The 15,355-nt window shown below is 39.6% G+C and overlaps 1 protein-coding gene across 3 annotated transcripts in view; it reads right to left on the reverse strand.

The window, feature by feature from the left end:
* ERG (ETS transcription factor ERG) overlaps window positions 1-15,355 on the reverse strand; it is a 141,366-nt gene that overhangs the window by 98,608 nt on the left and 27,403 nt on the right. For all 3 annotated transcript variants that reach the window (XM_072338550.1, XM_072338529.1, XM_072338535.1), the window contains exon 2: window positions 6,527-6,614. In XM_072338550.1, the coding sequence (XP_072194651.1) occupies window positions 6,527-6,565 (39 nt within the window). In that variant the 5' untranslated portion in view covers window positions 6,566-6,614. The remainder of the gene's footprint in view (window positions 1-6,526; window positions 6,615-15,355) is intronic.

Raw genomic sequence — 15,355 nt, forward strand, 5'->3', positions numbered from 1 at the left:
TGCAAGGAGGTATTTGCTCAGGCAGAGAGAAGGAGGTAGAGTTCAGGGGAAAAAAATACTGATACAAGCTCAATGGCAAACATTCTGCTACTCTTCAGAATTCAAAACTCCTGAGAAACAAATTATGATTTCTGCATACAATTCTAGTATTCAAATACAGCAGTGATTCTGGCATTATTATATGTAAGTGATGTGCACTGACATAGGGGTGGAAGTAACACACAAGATTTTAAGCCTGGCAGCTTGAGGGCTCAGTGAATGACTGCTGGTGCAGAGGAGTGTTATCCACATTCATAATAAACTCATTTGCTTTATTTTACAAGAATCCAGATTAAACAATTCCTATCATTCAAACAAGATTTAACAACTCTGTTCCAGCTAGAATAATTAGTAAGAAGCACTGTGAAATGAAAACAGTGTTGTCATCCTGTCAGTAAGAAAGTATGGGAAGAGCTTTTACAGTTTTGCCAGAGTAATGAATGAAGTACACGGTGAGGCATAAGTAAAGGGGATGGATTTACAGCTACTCAGCAGCAGCAGCAGCTTCATGGACTGCTGATAGGGATGCCTTTTCACATCTGTCACTGAGGGACATTTGTAACCCACAAGAGAAGAGCATGCATGCAGCAGTCATACTGAAGCAGATGTTAGGCAGCAAGTTTGCATCCCAGATGAACCACAATAGCCTGTTCACCTTGGCACATCTTCTCTCATCTAGAGTCTATGGCAGGTATTTAATCCATGGGATCATCACTAATTCACACCTGTAGAAGGTCTGGCTTATTTTCCAACAGATATCAGCCCATATTTTTTGAGAGAGTGGGAGTATGTTATCGAACTGACTCCAGCAGTGACATATCATAATACAGTAGAATTATACATTCCGTGTGGATTGCCTGTTCACTATGCTGCAGCTAGCTTACTTCAAGTGTGACTTTGGGCAAATTTCTCTTCTTCTTCTGCCCAGATTTCCTTGCTCACATTCTTAGCTGAGTTGCCCAAAAGCATTTTTATAAGCAGTGAAGGAAGTTCTTGAGCAGTGCAAGGAATCTACAAAGACAAGGCTCATAGATTAGTCAAGGAGAGGTAGAGAGGAAAACCCTGGCCTTAATGAATCAGTAAAATGAGAATAATAGTAACACTATCCTTCTGCCTTTCTTGTCCCCTGTGCCTATCAGGCAGACTGTATTGTGCATATAAAACCTGCAGCATAGCAGTATTTTAGAGTCGGTTTAGAGATTCTACAATTCCAGGAAAAATAACAGATTATATCAGACTCAGAATATGCTCTTTAATTAATAATACCAGTGAAACAAGCCAGATTTAACCTAACACAACATATCAAGCTAATCCAGCGGCATCTCTACACAGCCACAACATGAATTCCAGTGTACATTTTGGCCAACAAAGGAGCTCTGAGATCAGACTTTATAATGCTTCCAATGGGATGCTGTGCTCGAAAATATATATGTGACATTTACTTTGCAGCCCAGATGCCTAAGTGATAAACTCAGGAGTAGATTGCAGAAACAGCTCTTAGGTAATTGTTTTATTTGTTCTGGGAAATCAGATTTTTATTTCATTGTAATATCACATACACCTTTCAGATTTGGTAGCCACAATTTGAAACCTGGAAGCAACAATCTCTAGTTACATCCCCTCTCCCCTTAAAGAAAGAACAAAAGAATGAAAGAATGAAAGAACGAAAGAAAGAACAAAAGAACGAAAGAAAGAAAGAAAGAAAGAAAGAAAGAAAGAAAGAAAGAAAGAAAGAAAGAAAGAAAGAAAGAAAGAAAGAAAGAAAGAAAGAAAGAAAGAAAGAAAGAAAGAAAGAAAGAAAGAAAGAAAGAAAGAAAGAAAGAAAGAAAGAAAAGTAAGAAAAAAGAGAGAGATGCTCATACAGACCAGCTGAATTTGGCTAAAAGTGTTGGATGTCCTCTTTGATTAAGCTATCTGGGACATAAAGAATTCCCTTTCTCAAGTTCTACCAGCCAGATGAAGGCTATACAATCCACAAGCACCTCTGTTCAGCTATTGCCATTCAATTGTATCTTTCTTTACACTAAATCTCAGAATCTTAGATCACCAAGGAACATAAAAACCTGGATATAGGCAGGCCAAATCTTTCACTGGCACAGATCAATATTGCTTCAATGAATTATACCTATTTACCCCAGGGCTGGCTTAATTCCTGACAAATGTAGTAATTTGCTTGCCTGCACTACTGTAACTTGGACTCTTCTGCTCCCAACAAGGAGTAAATGAACATTAGGAACTCAGAATCACGAAATCATCAAGGTTGGAAAAGACCTACAAGATCATCCAGTCTAACCATCCACCAATCACCAATAGTTCTCACTAAACCATGTCCCTCAACACAACGTTCAAACATTCCTTGGACACCTCCAGGGTTGGTGACTCCACCACCTTCTTGGACTCTTCCTGAGAAGCAGTTCAATGAAATCCCTACCAGTCATGGTACAAGCTAACTAAAGCCAAATAAGCATTTGGCCTTTGCAAACAAGACTTCTGGAAGCAGAATTTAACATTTAAAAAAATTCTGAACTTTTATTGAAGAGTCAGCATTCACAAAGCATATATTATTTCTTTAGCTTGGAGAAGAAGAGGCTCTGGGGAGATCTCGTTGTGGTCTTCCAATACTTGAAGGGAACATATAAACAGAAGGGAGCATTACTACTTACAAGGGTGGACAGTGATAGGACAAGGTGGAATGATTTTAAACTGAAACAGAGGAGGTTTAGGTTAGATATTAGGAGGAAGTTTTTCACTCAGCAGATGGTGACACACTGGAACAGGTTGCCCAAGGAGGTTGTGGATGTTCCATCCCTGGAGGCATTCAAGGCCAGGCTGGATGTGGCTCTGGGCAGCCTGGTTTGGTGGTTGGTGACCCCGCACATAGCAGGGGGGTTAAAACTAGATGATCATTATGGTCCTTTTCAACCCAGGCCATTCTATGATTCTATGATTATGACTGCATACAAAATGCAGATCTGAGATAGGACTGGCACAGTGTTTCTATGGCTACTAAAACTATAATTTAATCAAAAGGAGAAAAAAGAAATGTTTAAAAATGTATTTACAAAACAATTAGTCTCGCCCATTCAAAGAGGCAGTCCAGACACTGACTTCTTCAAAACATTTCTTCTGATGAGCTGTACCTCTTGCTTTAATTAATGCCAGTATAAGCATCTAGATCCTTATGTGGCTTCAATGACTAAAACTGGGCTTTAGAAGCAACGCAGTTCAGACTGACAAGCAAAGACTCAGTTTCTAGGAGTGAGACTTAGTATATAGGAGACCTATTTTCATCATGCTTGCAATTTTCTGTTGGTGACAGAAAGATCTCGACCCCCTGACAGCACAGATTAAAAATATTCCTTAACATAATGCTTAATATTAAACAATTTATAGCTCCCAATGAAAATGAAAGCCCCTTCTGGTGGCATGGAGAAGGTGAGATGTGAGGAAAGAGTAGGCTGCAAATGTCCTCTGCAATTTTCAGACTGATGAGAGAAAACATATTCCAGAAGAGTGAGAGGATACACAAATTTTGATATTAACTTGAATGATGCCAATCCCCTTAGACTAAATAAACTATACATATGAATTTACAAAAATAATTTGTTCATTATAATTGCAGACACCAGAAATCAAAAATTCATTTTCTACCTTTAAATCAAATACAAACCTATTTTATTAATTGTTTGCCATTAAAACAAACTAATGGTACTATTTTAACACTTTAGCAATGCCAAAGTTTATTATGCTGAATTGGAACTTACAAACTGCTGAGCACAAATGGCTTTATTGATGTGAACAGTCTTACTTATTTCATCCCATTCAAAAGTACCAGATGTGTGGAACTGCTTGAAGACTGGGGTCAGAATTCCCTGTATTTCGCTGAACTGGGACTAAGGGTCAGAACACACATCTTTTTTTTTGTCCATGTGAAATATTTCTGTCCTTTATGTCTGGGCATAAAACAAGCTGGTGGCCAAGGTATAACTATGCATTAGGAAGCAATGGGATCACAAGTTCACAAGATCAATTATGAATGACTCATTTAAAATGAATGAAGCTCCTAAACAAAATGAGGACAAACATTTCCCTAACTGAACAAGATCTGCCTAGGTGTTGAAGTAAGGCTCATACAACTTCCCATTCTGAAATGTGTCACAAGAGCTGTTAGATTGGATGCTGTTTCCTTCTGGTAGTGCAAAAGGCTGTTTTCAAAATAGCGCACATGAGAACTCACATAATACAAATGAAATCATTCTTGCTGCAAAAAGATGTCTCTGAATATTCATACTGCCATGTTCATTTATCTTTCACACTCACTTCCTGCACATGTTCAGGAAGAAAAATTAAAAACAAAAATCTGTCAAATCTTAATAATTCAGACACTTCCTAGAAAGCAAACTTCAAAGCAACAACTCTAAATGTGCATGAGTGAGGTTATGTCTGCTCACTGAAGGAACAAAATACCAGCAAAGTGTAGCACATGACTTACCTGATGGAGCACAGTTAAACAAAACTATATTAAGGAAGACTGCAGTGAACCCCATATGTTCAACATCACCATGGCAATTAGAAGCAGAAAAGATCATCACACCAAATAGTCCTTCCTATGTCCAATGCACACTACTTTCTCGTGGTTTACTTTTAAGAATGTTTTTACGTCTGATTTTAAAGTTTAAATGAATGGCATTAATGGCACGTCCCTGAAGAATGCTCTTAGACCAAAGCAGACCCTAATTACATAAACAGAAATGTGAAGGATTTGAGGTTTATTTGGCTAGTCGTCCTATCCCAAGCAGGACATTCATGTAACTGCCTTCTTCACACCCCTTCTCAGTGTAGCAACAACTTGTGTGTGCTGTTCTACTGATAACAGACTCCCAAAGGTTCCCTTGAACACAGAATTGTTGAGAGATTTTTGTGCAGCTCTCTGTACTCACTGTAAAAAGAAGCATACATTCCCAGCCTTGTTCTCTCAAACTCTAACTCCCATTGTAAAACAAAACAAAACAAAAACCTACTTGTTGGCAGAAAGCAAGAAATGGAGTTCTTCTTAATGTTCTGGTGTTTTTCTTTCTTTCAGTGTGGACACTTAGAAAGCATGGAGAGTTCTATATCCCCATAACATTTTTGAATTCTTAGTGGTTGAGGTCCAGATGATGAGACATGCAGTGGAGAGACTGCTTATACAAAAATAGTGGAGTGCCAGAAGACTGTGAGAGTGTTGGGTTTTAGACAACTTGTATAGACTGAAGGGACGAGCTCTCATACTGCTGCCCGTCACTCTAGTATCTAAACACAATCCAAAAATGCTGTAGGGAGTTACACAGAGAGGCTTTCTTATTCCCTATCTTTCTACAGGAAAAGTGAGCTATTTAAAATAACATTGCATTTTTATTCAGTTAGAAATAAGTTGAGAAATGAAGCTTTTCTAGAGGGAGCTGCTGACTGGTCGATAGCAGCTGGCTGAGTAGAAACTCCGTGAAAGAAGTTGCAGAAAAAGTAACTTCAAGGAAGGGCAGACAGAAAGAATAAAAGAAAACTATTCACTGGCAGCCTGCTTAGCATGGCTGATCTATCCCTTTGATTACAGAAATCTTATTTATCAGCAGTGCTCTCACGTAACAGAGACCATGTGAATGATAAACATGCCGTTTTGTCATAATTTTTATACACGTCAGCTTCTTCTCCAGCCTAAGACACTGCTATGTAAGTATCCGTTTTACTTCTGGAAATGAATTGCTGTTCACCTCTAGAAGCAGCCAGTTTCCAAGCAAAACTTCTAGGTGATAAAGCAGCAAGGCTAAAACAGAGCACCACCCGCAGTTGGTGAAGCTCAGGTGCTATTTACAGGCAATATCCAAAGATGTCTTATTCATTGCAGAGCATCATCAGCAATGCCTGCTAAATGTAGCATGCTCCTATTCTTTTGGTTAAAAAAAAAAAAAAAAAAAAAAAAAAAAAAAAAAAAAAAGGAGCTGAAAAGCAATGCAGAGCCTTCTGAAGTGGAGCAAAGCAATCCTGTTGTAAGCCTATGTAGCACAAGTTCAGTGTCTGTGCTCCTTTGATTTACACAGAACTAGGCCCTGATTTTTTTCAAAGGGATTTTTGTTTGGCTTTTTGTATAGTGCTTATTTTTCTTCTCCATTAACTTCTGCCCCTGGCTTTCAAAGGACCAAAACTGGGGGCATATGAATTCAGAATTTTCCAAGTAGGTCTTTTTTTATTACACAGACCAACTACTGTAGGATGATCAAGAGATTTTTCAAGCTTGGAAAAAATTACCCTCAAAATATCCACACACTTCGGAACACATTAAAACAGGTGTCAGCAACAAAGACTCTGCCACTGACTCATGCAGTAACATAAATAACAAGGAATAAAAGACCCGGTGCTGCACAGAAGTAAAACCTGCAGTATGTGTACATATTCTTTAACTTTATCACTCTCAAAACATCAGAGGGCTCAGAGTAAACAGGAAACTAACCTTGATGTGAGCTGCTGGATCTGGGACAGTCTGAATCATGTCCTTTAACAGGCCAACGTGTTTACCAGAAGCTCAGATCCCAAGGCAGCTGCATAATCAAAGAAACAAAAGTTGTATGATTATATTTAAGAATTTATTTTCAATAGAAATCTCTTATCCTTTTATAGGCAGATAAACACCTTTCCTTCCCCAGACCTCCTCAACAGCCAGCACAGCTGAACCCCTAAGACACTTCTGTTTCCGTATAGTCTGGAAGGAAAAATGCAGATAGGAGAAAACAGCTGGCCCTGAAATTCTCATGGAAAACAAGCCTTTATCTCTAGGGGAGGATTTTCCCAAAAACAAGATCTCTGGGGTGTGTCCTGCAATCACTGCACAGCCATATTAACCATCAGAGATACCAAGGATTTACAGAATCTCTTCTTCCCAGTGTAAAAATGTATACAGCAGGACTGGGACAGATCTGGTGCTGGCAGAAGTATGTATCATTTCGCTGAAGTTGTGTCCATATACAAATGCTGCAAAGCTGGTCCAGACACTCAATTAACAGCACTTCAGATCATGGATCTTCTGGGATCCCTTATCCATGTCTGGTAATAAAGCACAGATGGGTTGGGGCAGGTGGGAGGCGTTTGTCTGCATGTGCAAGCGGTAAGGGATCGCAAAAACAATTTTAAATAACAACAATATATAATTAGAATAATTATGCGTTATACAGCAAAGTACTGCTCAGTAACTAGAACATTAATTTAAGGCTGATAAGTTGGGATCAATAAGTCAGGAAACTAGAAAACATATGGAAAAATGTATGAACATGAATGGCATTTAATTATCTTTTTCTCTGCTCTCTCCAAAGGCCTCGAAATACTCACTTCCCACACAGTTTCCTTTTGACCTTGAACTTCTGTCATCTTTTAAAGACAAGGCATATCAGAAAAACAATCTTTTTCTTCAGTATCACCTTCTTAATTTCATTATCTGTTCCCAAATCTGCACTAACTTGCAGACCAAATTGCAGATAGTTTTCATCTATTTATTCAGGAAAAACGTTGATAGAGTGATGCCGAGATGCAGTTTGCCCCAGAATTAGTCCTCATGATGCAAAGAAACCAGGTGTAAATTATGATATGCAGTACTACACAGTGCAATTAATGATATCTCCATTTAGATCTTAGAAACATATTTGTTTCCCTTCAAATCAATGAAAACCAAGTACTTAACTATGGAGTTTATAATGGAAACCCCAACATGAGCCAAATTCTCATTTAGATTGACCTCTTTCTTGCATGCTTTCCTTGGGTGCTCAAATGGGATATGGATGTCACAACTTTCACTGAAGATATTTCTTCCGAGGAGCTTTAATATCTCCAAAAGCAATAGATGTTTTTTTCAGTAAATGTAAACTTTCAACAGCAGTGTTATTCAGGTTGCAGTCACATACAAACATTGGTTTGGATTTATTGGATTCGTATTTTAAGCTTTCAAAAGATCACAGACAGAATCTGGAAACTACTAAATTTCATTTAAACTGAACAGAAAAATATTTTCTGCCCAGACACTCCAGAAATGCCCCCTATTGCTCTGGGACAGAAACAAGCTCTCAGAGCTCAGACTTGCTTAGACCTATTGGAATGCCCTGGGACTTAGAAGTTCCTTGAATTACTCCAGGCTCAGCATATCATAGCTTTCCCCCAAGAAAACAGATTCTCTGTAGGAGAGAAGGAGATGGAGAACATTTGGAAGCTGGGTGCCAGCTCTGTACCATACAGTATGGGAATTAAAGACAAGCAGACGTAAGCCAGTACAAATTGCAAAGATGCTTTTGCAAATGCTCAGTCCATTTGACTTGTTCCCTGCACTGCTGTACAGCAGTGATCCCCAAAGGAGGAATTATGCTTTGAGCTCAACCTTTGGCAATGTATCCATGTTTCTTTTCTGGATATCCATTCATGCATCCCCTACAGGGGAAGATATTTTGCAAAAGGCATGACTTTTGCCTTTCTACTTTTGCAAATCATTGTTTAAAAGCCGTGACAGCACTCCTTCCTTTTTCCAAACAGAAATATCATTTTAATTACTTCAGCTCCACCTTTACTGGCTGGAGTTGGACGCTTCCAGACATCTGGTACTAACTTTCTGAACCAGATGGTATTTATTGTCAGAACCTCCGCCACCCCCACCCCAAATTTCACGCTGGCCGTGTTTGTGTTTGACAGTCCATCACAGGGCTGGCATGTGGTAGGAGATTTTGCCCTGTGTCCTCTAGCTGGCATTGACTCTATGTCAAAAGTCCAAATGACACCAAAGTTTGGGTTAGGGAGATATCTCTTTCCAGGGAACTGAAACAAGGTAATTCTAACACAAACCAAAAGCTAAGAGTTTTCTTGAGTGCTTTTCTTTGCCAGAGCTTAACTCTGAAAGTGAGATATTCATAGCCATGGAGCAGGTTTCCTTGCAGTTGCTGGCATCACAAATTGCTGTTATTAACTCTGCTCTGTAGGAGCACCTCCTGTGACTGACGGGGAGGAAGGTCCTCCTGCATCAGCCGTGCTATGACAGGAAAGCAGACAGAGACGTGTGTGCCACTTCCACAGCTGGACTCCACGCAGAAGTGGACGGTGAGGATCCAAGGTCTGCTGACTTTCTGCTGTGCAATCTGTAATTTTAGGCTGATGCAAATGCATCAAAAGGGCACAGAATTATGTATGGCTCTAGAGTTCACCAGATGTGATTACACTGCTTTTCCTTTTTTACAGTCATATCAAAAGGATTAGACTTTATAACAGATTCATACCCTGCCTTAGGACTGAGAGACTGGAAGTCCTCTCTATCTAGGGAGCAGCATACACCTCTGGATTTTCACACTGACACTATCCATCCTCCTGCCATGCACCTTCCTGCTTGCAGATGGAACACAGGTTCTTCTTCCAAGCAATGCTCACCTAAACAACTGATGGTTAGGTGAACAAGGCTCAAAATGCTTACCTGCAAAAGCTATAGCATTCAAAATACAGCTGTAAATGTATGTACTAAACACTATGGAAATGCAGGGAAAAAAAAAAAAAAAAAAAAAAAAGAAAAGGAAAAAAAAAAAGAAAAAAAAAAAAAGAAACACTGCTTAATCAGTGGCAATCATCACACCAGAAGTGCTGGACCAGATTGGTGGCACTGTGAAAGCAAGGATGATACTAAGTGGTTACCCCAGAGCAAGCTGCACAAGAGAGACCAAAGTCAAAGCTCTGCTTGGAGAACAGTGTCTGTCCCAAAAGATCAGTGTTTCCAAGGTGATAAGGACCTGCACATTATAACTACATGAATATGAGGCAGTGAAAGGCTATGCATAGCACACAACACTGGAAAGCTGCACACACACATCCACGTGCTGGTGTGATGAATAATGCCGAGTGGCATTGCAGAGAATTTCTACCAGCATGACTTTGGGATGTTTACCATTACTCACAGGAGGTGAATCCGTCAGCAGTTATGCAGACTATCCCCAGCAAGTGCCAGCAGGACTTGCAGACCCTCTCCCACTGTCATGCAAGCTGTATTTGTCACATACTTTGTAAAAACTGATGTTTTTCAGCTGTTGGATAACTTTTGCAATGTGTGACTCTGTCCATTTCTGGATTGCTTTCTTTTTCAGGAAATCTTTCTCTGGACATCTGGGTCCTACTAGCATAGTGACAGTGTAAATGAGAGAAAGGCTGTGATTTCCAAAAGGCATGTAAACCTGCTTCTCGTAGTGTTTAGAAACAGTGTAAGTTACTACTGCCTTAACTCAGAGCTTCCCTTCCTAGGCAGATGAGTGCCATACGTGGACTTTTCAGAGCTCTTGCATAGTAAATTTAAGACAAATTGAGGCTTGCTAGACTTTAAACATATCAAACAGATTGAAAGAGCTTCAGGGACCAAAGCCTGAAAAGGTGTACAATCATTCACCTTGTGCTGCAGCTACATCATTCATATTGTATGGGTCTTATTGAAATTAAGTAATTAAATTACTACATTATTAAAATTAAGTCCCCTAATAATACTATGAAGAGAAGAGGTGAAATCCTCATCTACTGAAATAAACTGGACTTCTACAACTGTCAGAGATGAGCCAGAATTTCACTCTCTTTAGCTCTGTTTGCACATTCAGAACTCCAGAGCAGAAGAGTGTTGTCAGAATACAGGGAGGGAAAAATGGCACAAAGGACAAGAAAACTAAAACATGAAGATATGTGTCCATCAGCATTTGTACAGCTTTCCAAATTCAGCTAAGATATTTTGTATCCATCTCGCCTTCGCAGAATCACCTACAAAGAATGTGCTTTGCACTGTCTAATGTACTTTCCTGAAAAAATGAAATGATGCTAAGTGGCATTTCTTTTTATTTTAGTAAATAAGGATTAATAGATCTGTGCGAGGAGAGACTGCAAACTCTCTTTCATGCAACATTAACACCAGCCCCTTTGTGGCGTTCAGAGCAGGGCCCTGGTGTGGCCAAGAGCACATCACCCTCTGATGGGCCCCGCTCAGCAGCAACCTCTCCTTGCTTCAGCACATCATGACACCCAGGTCTAGGGTGATGTGAGGAGGGTGGAGCATGTGCTGGGCTGCAAATGGCAGAGAGCTGAGGACTGTGCCTGCCTTGGGCTTGGAGTGGTTTAAGCTGCCCATGAAACCAGAGGCTGAACATTACCAGCAGCAAGCCAGTAACTGAAGAATGAGCCATGCGTCACCACCTGTTTGGGAGGCTCCAGGTGGCCTGAGTTTACTTTCAGCGCTGCACTAACAGTAGTACTCTAGATCTAGGGGTGAAAATAGACCCATCTATCTGAAGATGTGTTTTTGTCATCTATGTCTACGTTTGTCCCCCCTGAAGTTCATCAAAACTGAAGGTAGATTTTCTTCTGGGATATAGAGCACATTCCTAGGGAGTTGAATTGTGACTTGGTCATACAAGGAGTTAAGTATATCACATAATGAATGAACAGAGCTCCCCTTCTTGGGGAGGTCATTCCACCTAAGGGGAAAAGGCAGCAAATGGTCTACCCTCCTTCCCCCTGAATGTGAGGCCTGTGGAGAAGGCACATTTCTACCCTACCACCCAAAGCTATCTGTGCAGCTACTGCTTATCTTAAGTTCCAACCCATGATCTCAGGGGAGGATACAGCCCTAAATTAGCTCATTTACAGTAGAAACTTTAGACTACAGCCAAAAATATTTGTTTTTATTAGTACTCCCTATATAGTGCGCCTCTGACCAATAACTTGTTTTATTTATTTTTTTGGCAAATTACCATGTTCTTATTCAAAGCCATAATGAGGATTATATATCAAAGTGGAATGCAGAGTAGCTATTCCTGAAACTCCCAACTGTGTATAAAGGAGTCTGGAATTCCCCAAACACTATCTCTTCAGTCCAGGCCACTTACAAATGTGGTTAACATGAATGAAGTAATATTGTCAGAAAGGAAGGAGACTTTTGAGTCACGTCTGACACATTTTAACTACATCAACCACTTTCCATAGCTCAAGGTTTTGACTGTCTTTCTTAATACCGTGCAAGGGTGTTTGATAATGATTACTCCCTGATGCTTATCCTGTTACAGGATACTTATACACATGCACAGGATACCAAGGGGAGAGCAACGAATGAATTCAAGACTTTGTGCTTTCCAAGTGGAAAACCGCAGAGTTCACCAGAAAAGTTGCCAGATCAAATGAAATTCCTCCTTGATGCACTTTGCTGCCTTTCTGTTTCATGATGGAGTTGTCCTGTCAGATTTCTGTGTTTGGCTATTCAGTCTCAACACAACTCCATGCTTAGCTTGAAAGTGTTCACTATTCAGCTCCACAAGAACAAGACATGAGGCCAAAAAGTAGCCATCACACAGTTTCTGTATGCAGGTTATTATTGTGGACCGTACAGAAATCTGGCTTTCCAACAAACAGAGTGACAAATAGTAACTTCTAATTAACATTCATTCCACCCTTAGAACATGGGTCTGTTTCAAACATTTTAACCCACCCTTTACTTAAAATTACAGCTGTGGAAAGATATGCATCCTGTTATCAAATGAATTAATGAGAAATTATTTTGAGGCTAAAGTCACAAGCTAAGGAAACCTAATATCTCTTGAGAAAAGATAAATGAAAATGAGAGTAGTTTTTAGAAAGTGAAATGAGATCCAGATCAGTAATAACAAATTACATAGCAAACTCCTGTAGTGCATGTTATCAGCTCCTTCAGGAGTTCCTTTGCTAGCACCTCTTGCACTTTAAGGATATTTCTTTGGAAAAAGAAATTGAGGATACTGGCATTCAAGAAACATTTAGATGTTGTATTATGGGACATGGTTTAGTTGGGAAATATTGGTGGTGGGTGGATGTCTGGAGTGGGTGGTCTTGGAGGTCTTTTCCAGCCTTCGGTGGTTCCTTGATTCCATGAGTCTGTGATTCAGCACACAGTTCTTGTACCTGGATTTTGCATGTCAGAAGTAGCTGAGTGAAACAAACTGAAAGGCAGATGATACGTAGGAGATTAGACTGGATTTGCTAGCTGCCCTCTAGCTGTGAGATACCTATGCCTGTGTTTTTCTTTTGTTCACAAGAGTTATGTTCCTAATAAGGCTACAGAAAGTGCTAGGCAAGAACCAATATGTTTTGCATCACACACAAAGTTCAGGTAATATATTAATTTTTTCAACCACAGTTAAGTATCCGGTACAAACTGATGGCATATACTGAATAAGAGTAAGCAATAGTATTTTGAAAGGCCATAACAAGTTTTGTCAACACCTCACAGACTTTTTGAAAACAGTAACTTGATTAAATTTATATAATCAGAAGTTACATACACCTTGCACTTTCAATAATTACTGAGTATATTAAAATAGCATAGTATTTATTGCACATTATTCTCAGTGTTCTGACTATATTCCTGACCTGCTACAGTTAAAAATGGTAAAATCTGAAGAATCTAAAACTAGATTTATGAGAGAATTAAAGTGTAATGCTTAGAAATATATGAGCAAGAAATAAAAAAGAACTAGCTAACATTTTCTCAGCATCCTATAAATTTCCTCAGTTGTCATATTTAAGAAATGTATATGCTGTTCAGGAACAGAATGTACTGGCACTGAAACTGTTGCATGCAAGTATTTGCTTTGAGGATGAAAGAAAAGTTCAGTAATCTGCACAGGAAAGTTGTTCTCCCTTTTCTCCCCCTAGGTTTCTGGAGGATACTTTTTGTTCTTGTGAGGAAATATCACTTTTATTAAGGAATATCATAGTGTTGTTCTCTCCTACGTGTATGTACTCTTGCTGGTTCAAGTGATGCAAACAGGAGAGGCAGTTTTGTGTGCTGGGCAATTTGCCCATGAAACAGCTCCACTAAGCACCCTCTTTGAAGCTATCTCAGGGTGTCAGTACATCCTGCACATCCCAATCACAACCAGCCATTTCTTCTGCTGAGGAACCTCTCTCTGACACTCCTTATGTTGGATTCACTCAGTTGTCTCCTTCATGGGTGGGAGCCATAAAAGATTTATCTCCAGGGGAGTGGTGGGCCTCAAGGGACAGCAATGACCCTATCAAGCCCTAAACCAAGCTTGACAACTCTTCCAGAGCAAATCAAAGATCAGTCCACTCACTAGAGTATTGTTCATCTCTATCAGTCACAGAGAACACATGACAGATTTGGGCATGCAGTTTGTTGGTTTATGGACTTAAGGTGTTCCAAGAAGAGTGAAAAATTGCTCTATATTTGGAAAAATTCTAGAAGGAAGTCTGAAGTCTGACCTAGATATGGACACCCTCTGAAAGGGTAACAACATTATCTGGCCGTCAGCTGTGTCTGAAGCAGGTTTCTCCAGCACAGCTTAGTGTTCAAAAGCATTCATGGTAATTTCTTCCCTTCTACAGCCATGTATGGGCATCTCCTGAAGAAGAAGAAGAGAGGAGTCAGCTTATGGGACAGCAGCAGGAGAGGGAATGGATAAATCATCAGTGAAGGGATAAGCAAAACTCAACAGAAAGGGAGATGGAGAAGCGTAGCTGACCCTTCACAATCCTTTGCAGGATTTCTGGACTTCTGAAACGCTACTCTGAGAATGGCGAAGGGGATTTGGTGGAACAACGTTAATTCAAACAGCATGACTGACTGGCAACATTATTATTTTTTTTTCTTAAAGCATTCTGAGGAAGTAAAAGTGCAATTAGACGTAGTGATGCTTCTTCAGTGGATTAGTAAAGTAAGGCATCTTCCTATGCAGAAGATTACTTGACTAGAGAACAAAACTTAGGAGAATCTTTGAAGTTCTTAAGACAAATTTTCCTTTATGTTTCTAAATGCATTTTACTTCTTTTATATATCCTAGGCATAAAGTGTTTTCTTTTGGTTTGATTTTTCTTTTTACTGATGGTAATTCCATTTCAGATGCTGGAAAGTAAAAACAAAAATTTGAAGAGTTGTATAAGCATGAAGTATTTAAGAAAGAGAGTGACGTTCAAAAAGCATTGACTTAGTCTGCACAAAATACTTCAAAAGTGCATACCAGGAAGACTGCCACAATTTCAGTTTCTCTTTATCAACAAAAACATTAAAGTATCATAAAAATGGAAATACTGTATATCCTTAGCAAGAAAGTATCTTCAAATTAATACCACACAGAATTATAGAATCATAGTGGTTAGAAGAGAGCTCTGGAGGGCATTGAGTCCACCACCTGCCTGAAGCAGGTTCCCTACAGCAGGTCATACAGGAAAGTGTCCATGAGGATCTTGAATATTTCTGGAGGTGACTCCAACACCTATCTCTCTAGGCAGCCTGTTCCAGTGA

Source organism: Excalfactoria chinensis, chromosome 1 (genome assembly GCF_039878825.1).
Source record: "Excalfactoria chinensis isolate bCotChi1 chromosome 1, bCotChi1.hap2, whole genome shotgun sequence".
NCBI classification, from domain to species: domain Eukaryota; kingdom Metazoa; phylum Chordata; class Aves; order Galliformes; family Phasianidae; genus Excalfactoria; species Excalfactoria chinensis.